We start from the raw sequence: 8,885 nt of genomic DNA on the forward strand, positions 1-8,885 counted from the left end.
TCCAGCATAAGCCGAGCGTGGTGGCGCATGCCTGTAATCCCAGCTACTCAGGAGGCCGAGGCAGGAGAATAACTTGAACCCGGGAGGCAAATGTTGCAGTGAGCCCAGATTGCGCCACTGCACTCCAGCCTGGGCAACCGAGTAAGATCTGTTTCAAAAACAATAACAACAACAACAACAAAAAACAAACAGACATGGCCTCACTCTGTTGCCGAGGCTGGTCTCAAACTCCTGCACTCACAAAAAGAAAGGAAAAATAACAAACTAGTAGCCTCAAGCGATCCTCCCGCCTCAGCCTCCCAAAGCACTATGATTAAAGGCCTGAGCTGGGCCCTCGGCCTGGGGGTTGGAAATTGAAGCCTCTATTTTATGTATGTATGTATGTATGTATTCATTTACTTGTTTATTTTCTGAGACAGAGTTTTGCTCTGTTGCCCAGGCTGGAGTGCAGTGGTGTGATCATGGCTCACTGCATCCTCGAACTTCCGGGCTTAGGAGAGTCTACCAACTTAGCCTCCCAAGTAGCTGGGACCACAGGCGCAATCCACCACGCCCGGCTAGTTTTTTGTATTTTTTGTAGGGACAGGATTTATCCAAGTTGCCCAGGCTGATCTCGAACTCCAGAGCTCAAGCAACCCTCCTGCCTGGGCCTCCCGAAGTGCTGGGATTACAGGTGTGAGCCACCGTGCCTGGCCTAAGCCTCTCATAAGGCCGTGCGCCCTCTCAGAGGCCACCCTTGCAGAAGATTCCCTGAGACTTAAAGACCTGGGGCACCCCGGACTTTCCTAATCGTAGCTCCACCCACTCGAGGCGGGTGCCTCTGCGTTTCCCGTTTTTAAATGAGATAGTGGCACACCCGGTGGCATCCTCCCGCCCGGGCTCTTATCGGCGGTCCCAGCCCTGCTTGAGCGCCTCCGGGTGTCACGGGCCTCTGCGAACACCAAAGCTCTCGAACCCCGATGTGGACCCCGGTGCGACGCGGGGCAGCCTGGCTGGGAACCCTGCTCAGCCCCGGAGAGGGTCCCCATGAGCCGAGGGGCGGAGCGACGCATGCCCACAAGCCAGCCGCGGGAAGTAGGAAATCGACCCGACAGGCGGTGCGCTTCGGACCCCACCAGGGCATGTGCTCCGAGGCCCTCCTGGCTCGCAGGTTGCGGGCGGCGCTGCGGGAGGAGGAGCCGTGGTGAGGGCGGGGCCGGGGGCGGGCCAGGAGTGGGGGTCTTTGACCCGAGTCCACTCTGACCCCGGTGTTTGCAGGGCGGTAGAGGAGCTGCTGCGCTGCGGCGCGGACCCTAATTTGGTGCTGGAGGATGGCGCAGCTGCTGTGCACTTGGCTGCCGGAGCCCGGCACCCGCGCGGCCTGCGTTGCCTCGGGGCCCTACTGCGCCAAGGCGGGGACCCCAACGCTCGGTAAGGTAGAGCCTGGGTCCGGGGCGGGGTCTCCCCAAGCCGAAGTCTGGGAATCCGGGAAGGGGCGCCCCACCATCCCGGGCCAGGGCCTCGGAGCCCGAGGGTGGGGTTTGGGGGAATCTTGGGGAGGGAACTTGGGGGTCCAAGGGCAGGGGCTAGGGCTCGAGGGAGGCGCTGGGGCCCCAGACCGAGGGCGGGGAATGGGGCTGCGCTAGGACCAAGGGTTTGGATCTTGTGGTGGAGGCTCCAGGGTCAGACGGGAGAGGTTTGGGTCCTGGCCTGAGGTCATAGCATCTAGGTTCCAAGGGCAGTGTCCCAGGGTGGACAGTGGAGATCAGGGGGCCGAGAACGAAGGCTCCCGGTCCCCAGAGCGGAGATCGGGGTTCCTGCCAGGAGGCTGAGTCCGCAATGACCCCTCTTGCGCTGCCGCCCCAGATCTGTCGAGGCATTGACGCCGCTGCATGTGGCCGCTGCCTGGGGCTGCCGCCGCGGCCTGGAGCTGCTGCTGAGCCAAGGAGCAAACCCGGCGCTGCGCGACCAGGTTGGGAGGCACTGCGCGGGCAAAGAAAGGCTGGGCGAGCCCAGAGGGAGGGAGGGAGGGAAAGAAGGTAAGAGGGCCTCGAGCGCCCCCTGCTGACCGCGCCCCTGTAGGACGGACTCCGGCCGCTGGACCTGGCCCTGCAGCAGGGGCACTTGAAGTGTGCGCGAGTCCTGCAAGATCTCGACACGCGGACCAGGACCCGGACCCGGATCGGGGCAGAGACCCAGGAGCCCGAGGCTGCACCTGGCAGTGAGTAGGGCCTGCAGGGCTGCTGGGGCTTGACTTCTGGACCAGTCCCTGGCATCCACTGTCTCCCCCACCCCGCCTATTGGTTCTGTCTTACATCCACTCTCTGTGGCCAGCTTTTTCGGCCTCAGACATTCCTATCTCCTTTTTATGTCTGATCTTATTCCCATCGCTGTCTCATCCCTCCTCCTCTCCTCTCTGACCCCCACTCTCACCTGCAGCTCCAGGCCTCGCTGGATCTCCTGATGAGATGCTGGACTCCATAGCCCTCCAAACGCAGCCATGCAGAGGTGACAACAGGGACATGGGCTTGGAGGCTGACCCAGGACCCCCCAGCCTCCCTGTTCCCCTTGAAATTGTGGACAAAGATGGGAGCTCAGCGTCCCCTCCAGGGCACTGGGATTACAGCTCAGATGCCTCTTTCATCACAGCAGTTGAGGTCTCTGGAGCTGAGGACCCAGCCTTGGACACTCCCCCCTGGGCTGGGTCATTGCCACCGACCAGGCAGGCACTTCTGCATGTTGTCCATGCCACCCAGAGGGTACCTAGGTCTCAGGGCACGGAGGCAGAACTGAATGCCCGTCTGCAGGCCCTGACTCTGACCCCACCAAATGCTGCTGGCTTCCAGTCCTCCCCTTCCTCCATGCCTCTCCTAGACAGGAGTCCAGCTCACAGCCCCCCACAGACACCACCCCCTGGAGCTTCTGACTGCCACGGCCTGTGGGAGCACCAGACATCCATTGATAGTGACATGGCCACGCTCTGGCTGACAGAGGATGAGGCAAGCTCTACAGGTGGCAGGGACCCTGTCGGCTGTTGCCAGCACCCGCCAGTCTCCATTGTGTCTGACTTGGAGTTGCTGCAGGGGCTCCGAGCGCTTGGTGAGAATCCTGGCCCTGTCACACCCTTCACCCGGCGATTCTACCTCCAGCGGCTGAAAGAAGCCCAGATTGCCCCTGGTTAGTCTCCCCAGGGCACGTGGAATCCAGGGAGCCTCCAGGAATCTCCCAGAGAACCCCAGCTCTCTGCCCCACTTCCCTCCCCATCTCAGAATCATCCCTTCCTCCATCTCCCTTGACTTCCAGGCCCAGAGTTTTCAGGGCACAGCCTAGAACTGGCTGCAGCCCTGCGGACAGGCTGTATTCCAGATGTCCAGGCAGATGAAGACGCGCTGGCCCAGCAGTTTGAGCAGCCAGATCCCGCCAGGAGGTGGCGGGAGGGGGTCGTGAAGTCTAGCTTCACATATTTGCTGCTGGACCCCAGGTACTTAGGGCAGGAAAGCCCCAGAAATGGAAGCTAGAAAATTTGGGGATTGGTTTTTATTCTCTGTGTACCCTTAAGAAAGGGACTGGCCCTCTCTAATCATCAGCTTCTTCTTCTTTTTCTTTTTTAAGACGGAGTTTCATTCTTGTTGCCAAGGCTGGAGTACAATGGTGCCGTCTCAGCTCACTGCAACCTCCACCTTCTGGGTTCAAACAATCCTCTTGTCTCAGCCTCTCAAGTAGCTGGGATTACAGGCACCCGCCACCACACCCGGCTGATATTTGTATTTTTGGTAGAGACGAGGTTTAAACATGTTGGCCAGGCTGGTCTTGAACTCCTGATCTTAGGTGATCCGCCCACCCTGGCCTCCTAAAATGCTGGAATTACAGGTGTGAGCCACCACACCAGCCTCTTTTTTTTCCTTTTTTTTTTTTGGGGGGGCAGAGTCTCACACTTTCACCCAGGCTGGAATGTAGTAGTGCAATCTTGGCTCACTGCAACCTCTGCCTCCTGGGTTCAAGCGATTCTTGTACCTCAGCCTCCCAAGTAGTTGGGATTACAGGCATGTGCCACCATGCCTAGCTAATTTTTTTTTGTAATTTTAGTAGATATGGGGTTTCACCATGTTGGCCAGGCTGTTCTCAAACTCCCGGCCTCAAGTGATCCTCCCGCCTTGGCCTCCCAAAGTGTTGGGATTACAGGCGTGAGCCCCAGCCGGCCATGGTGGCTCACGCCTGTAATACCAGCACTTTGGGAGGCTGAGGTGGGCAGATCACATGAGGTCAGGAGTTAAGAGATGAGTGTGATCAACATGGAGAAACCCCATTTCTACTAAAAATACAAGATCAGCCAGGCGTGTTGGCACATGCCTGTAATCCCAGCTATTCGGGAGGCTGAGGCAGGAGAATCGCTTGAACCTGGGAGGTGGAGGTTGCAGTGAACTGAGATCATGCCATTGGACTCCAGCCGGGAGAACAAGAGTGAAACTCTGTCTAAAAAAAAAAAAAAAAAAAAAAAGCAAGCTGCTGAATGTCTTTGGGGAGCCACTGCCTTTCTCTGATCCTGTAATCAGGAGTCACTAGACATGTGACTTTAAGGACTGCCTCTGGGGACCACTCTATCCACTTTTCCCTGTCTGGGCTGCCCCCTTCATCCAGGGAGACTCAGGACTTGCCAGCCCGAGCCTTCTCACTGACCCCAGCTGAGCGCCTTCAGACTTTCGTCCGTGCCATCTTCTACGTGGGCAAAGGGACGAGGGCCCGGCCATATGTCCACCTCTGGGAAGCCCTTGGTCACCATGGGCGGTCAAGAAAACAGGTGTGAGGACAGGGATCAGGGTTCAGTAAGGGCAGTCAGGCCATGGGCAGGGGAGGGGATTGGGGGTGCTCACTCTGGACTCTGCCCTAACCCCCCCAGGCCTGCCCCAAAGTGCGTCAGATCTTGGACATCTGGGCCAGCGGTTGTGGCGTTGTGTCCCTACATTGCTTCCAGCATGTGGTCGCTGTGGAGGCTTATACACGGGAGGCGTGTATTGTGGAAGCCCTAGGTGGGTGCCTGGTACATAGAATGGGGGTCATATGAAAAGCTTTCTAGTTCCCTCATTTTTTTTCCTTCTGAGGGGTGTTCATTTGTTGACTGAGCAATCATTGAGCACCAACTTTGAAGCTGAACATGCATGTATTTTGCTCCACTGGTTTATCCCCACTCAAGGGCAATACACGTTGGGTTTGCTGTCATATACTTTTGTGTGTGTGTGTGAGACTCTGTCGCCCAGGCTGGAGTGTGGTGGCATGATCCCAACTCACTGCAGTCTCTGCCTCCCAGGTTCAAGCGATTCTTGTGCCTCAGCCTCCCGAGTAGCTGGGATTACAGGCACATATCACCATATCATGCCAAGCTAAGTTCTGTATTTTTAGTAGAGATGGAGTTTCACCGTGTTGGCCAGGCTGGTCTCGAACTCCTGGCCTCATGTGATCTACCCAAAGTGTTGGGATTACAGGCGTGAACCACCATACCCAGCCGCTTGCTGTCACACACTTCTGGATGAGGAGGTGTCCCCATGGCTGCCCCGTGACCTCATATCCAATTTCTCCAGGGATCCAGATGCTCACCAACCAGAAACAAGGGCACTGCTATGGAGTGGTGGCAGGCTGGCCACCTGCTCGTCGCCGGCGCTTGGGGGTGCACCTGCTGCACCGCGCCCTCCTCGTCTTCCTGGCTGAAGGCGAGCGACAGCTTCGTCCCCAGGACATTCAGGCCCGGGGCTGAGTGCTGGGGAGATGGCCATCCAGCCTGGGAAGAAATGTTTGAACGTTCCAGCTGCCCTGTGCTGACAGCAGCCCCCATCTCTGGTTTCAGAAGGGGTGTGTGTGTGTGTGTGTGTGTGTGTGTGTATGTGTGTGTAGGGAACACCAGGGCAGATCTCCCCCAGTCTGAGAGAGGACTTTGTTACAGATGGTACTGCTGGAGGGGTAGTAAGTAGTGAGCTCCCCGTCGTGGGAGGAGGACAAGTAGGGAAGCAGAAGGTGCTTTGGAACAGCCCGGTGCTTCTGTCAGAGGCGTTTGAACCTGGGCAACTCCACCTTGAATAGGAGCTGGGTAAAATGAGGTTGAAACCTACTGGGCTGCATTCCCAGACGGTTAAAGCATTCTAAGTCACAGGATGAGGTAGGAGGTCAGCACAAGATAATGGGTCATAAAGACCTTGCTGATAAAACAGGTTGCAGTAAGGAAGCCGGCCAAAACCCACCAATACCAAGATGGCGACAAGAGTGACCTCTGGTCGTCCTCATTGCTACACTCCCACCAGTGCCATGACAGTTTACAAATGCCATGGCTGGCCAGGCGCGGTGGCTTATGCCTGTAATCCTAGCACTTTGGGCGGCCAAGGCGGGCAGATCACCTGAGGTCAGGAGTTCAAGACCAGCCTGGCCAACATGGTGAAGCCCCGTCTCTACTAAAAATACAAGAATTAGCTGGGCATGGTGGCAAGTGCCTATAATCCCAGCTACTAGGGGGGCTGAGGCAGGAGGATCACTTGAACCTGGGAGGCAGAGGTTGCAGTGAGCTGAGATTGTGCCACTTCACTCCAGCCTGGGCAAACAGGCTTTGAGAGCGAGAGTCCGTCTCAAAGAAGCAAACAAAAAAACAAATGCTGCGTCAACATCAGGACGTTACCCTCTAGACCCTATACGGTCTAAAAAGGGGAGGCATGAATAATCCACCCCTTGTTTAGCATATCCCATCAAGAAATAACCATAAAAATGGGCAACCAGCAGCCCTGCCTTGTCTATGGAGTAGCCATTCTTTTATTCCTTTCGTTTCTTAATAAATTTGCTTTCACTATACTCTATGAACTCGCCCTGGATTCCTTCTAGTGTGAGATTGGAGAACCCTCTCTTGGGGTCTGGATCAGGACCCCTTTCTGGTAACACTTTGGCAGTTTGTTCCTGTCAAAATGGATAGAGCCTGCTCTTACCTCCCAGACATGGGACACCCACATGGCGGGATGGACTGGCAAATCTTCAGCTGCACTCAGGGTATCTACCCAGCTCAAGAGCCAAGGTCACTGCTACCCAGCCGTGAGACCTCAGTATTTTATCTCTCTGAGCCTGGGTTTCCTCGGTTGTACAGTGGGGGCAGTAAAGAGGTCCTACTCCAGGGGATCATTGTAAGGATGAAATGTGGTCATGTCAGGGCTGGGTGTCACGCCTGTAATCTGAGCACTTTGGGAGGCTGAGGCGGGAGGATAGCATGAGCCCAGGAGTTTGAGACCAGCCTGGGCAACATAGCAAGACTCTATCTCTACAAAAAGTAAAAACTAGGCGGATGTGGTGGGTGGGCCTGTGGTCCCAGCTGCTTGGGAGCCTGAGGTGGGAAGATTGCTTGAGCCTGGGAGTTGGAAGCTGCAAGGAGCTACGATCACAGCACTGCACTCCAGCCTGGGCGATATCAAGATCCTGTCTCTTAAAAAAACTATAAAAATTTTAAAATAAGGTCATGTGAGCAAACTATGTGGCTCAGAGCCCAAAGTGTCTAGCAGTACAGCCCAGGCAAAAACTTTTTGGAGGAAGGGGAGGTGTGGGGGCCCTCAAGAGGCTGCCTGTGTGATGAGGCGTGAGCAGGGCCAGGACCCTCTTCAGGATCACTGTGCAACCCCAGCCTCCCTTGTTGCTTCTAGGAACCTGTTTATTCTACTATAAAATGGGATTATTGGCCGGGCTCGGTGGCTCATGCCTGTAATCCCAGCACTTTGGGAGGCTGAGGCGGGCAGATCACCTGAGGTCAGGAGTTCGAGGCCAGCCTGACCAACATGGAGAAACCCCGTCTTTACTAAAAATACAAAAATTAACCAGGCGTGGTGGCACATGCCTGTAATCCCAGCTACTTGGGAGGCTGAGGCAGGAGAATCGCTTGAACCCGGGAGGCAGTGGTTGTGGTGAGCTGAGATCGGGCCATTGCACTCCAGCCTGGGCAACGAGCAAAACTGTGTCTCAAAAAAAAAAGGGGGGAGATTATTAATAATAACCCTGCAGGGCATGGTGGCTCATGCCTGTAATCCCAGCACTTTGGGAGGCTGAAGCAGGTGGATCACCTGAGGTCAGGAGTTCAAGAGCAGCCTGATCAACATGGTGAAACCCTGTCTCTACTAAATACAAAACATGAGCCGGGTGTGGTGGTGAGCGCCTGTGATTCCAGTTACTCGGGAGGCTGAGGCAGGAGAATCACTTGAACCTGGGAGGCGAAGGTTGCAATAAACCGAGATTGTGCCACTGCACCCCAGCCTGGTGAAAGAGTGAGACTCTGTCTCAAATACTTCTACTAGTACTACTACTACCACTACCACCACCACTACCACCACTGCTGCTACTGTAATAACCCGACTTCCAGCGATGCTACGAGACTTCAGACCATTCATGTGCAAAGATCTTCAGTAAATACCAAGTCGCCATCTGGTGAGACATCAGCGGTCTGGTTTCGGGCGGGTCCAGGTTATTTAAGCTTCTGGAAGTCGCTTCTGCAAAGGGCCCAGTGGATTTAGGGACTTGGAGAGATCCGCCGCCTCATTGGCTTCAGGACCTGCCGGTCATCACGGCAGTTTAGCCAACCAGGTCCCGCAGGGGGCGGGCTGTGACCTGGGCCGAGTTTCTGCCGCCTCGCCACTGCTGAGCCCCTGACTGCTCCTGGGGGAATGGCTGGTATTGTGATTAGGAGTCCAGTTTCTGGAGTGGGTTTGGGCTCGACCACTTGTAATTGAGCCGAAGAAACCGTTCTCTGAGCTTCACTTTCCTCAAGTGTAAAACAGGGGCCAGGCACCGTGGCTCATGCCTGTATTCCTATCACTTTGGGAGGCCGAGGCGGGTGGATCACCTGAGGTCAGGAGTTCAAGATCAGCCTGGCCAACACGGTGAAACCCTGTCTCTAC

General features: G+C 56.0%; 1 protein-coding gene across 4 annotated transcripts; it reads left to right on the plus strand.

Moving 5' to 3' along the window:
• Nucleotides 1-505: 505 nt before the first annotated feature.
• LOC105490767 (ankyrin repeat and LEM domain containing 1) lies at nucleotides 506-5,854 on the plus strand. Of its 4 annotated transcripts, none has more exons than XM_011756824.3 (9): nucleotides 506-1,183; nucleotides 1,258-1,410; nucleotides 1,846-1,951; nucleotides 2,062-2,200; nucleotides 2,419-3,078; nucleotides 3,283-3,460; nucleotides 4,618-4,777; nucleotides 4,877-5,006; nucleotides 5,556-5,854. In XM_011756824.3, the coding sequence occupies exons 1-9, from the start codon at nucleotides 960-962 to the stop codon at nucleotides 5,726-5,728; spliced, it is 1,923 nt and encodes a 640-aa protein (XP_011755126.2). In that variant the 5' UTR covers nucleotides 506-959; the 3' UTR covers nucleotides 5,729-5,854. The 4 variants fall into 4 exon arrangements, with proteins under 4 accessions (XP_011755126.2, XP_011755001.2, XP_011755055.2 ...); XM_011756699.3 differs by having other exon boundaries at nucleotides 507-1,183; nucleotides 2,419-3,156; XM_011756753.3 differs by having other exon boundaries at nucleotides 507-1,150; nucleotides 2,419-3,156.
• Nucleotides 5,855-8,885: the final 3,031 nt, after the last annotated feature.

The sequence above is a fragment of the Macaca nemestrina genome, chromosome 20, assembly GCF_043159975.1.
Source record: "Macaca nemestrina isolate mMacNem1 chromosome 20, mMacNem.hap1, whole genome shotgun sequence".
Taxonomy (NCBI): Eukaryota; Metazoa; Chordata; class Mammalia; order Primates; family Cercopithecidae; genus Macaca; species Macaca nemestrina.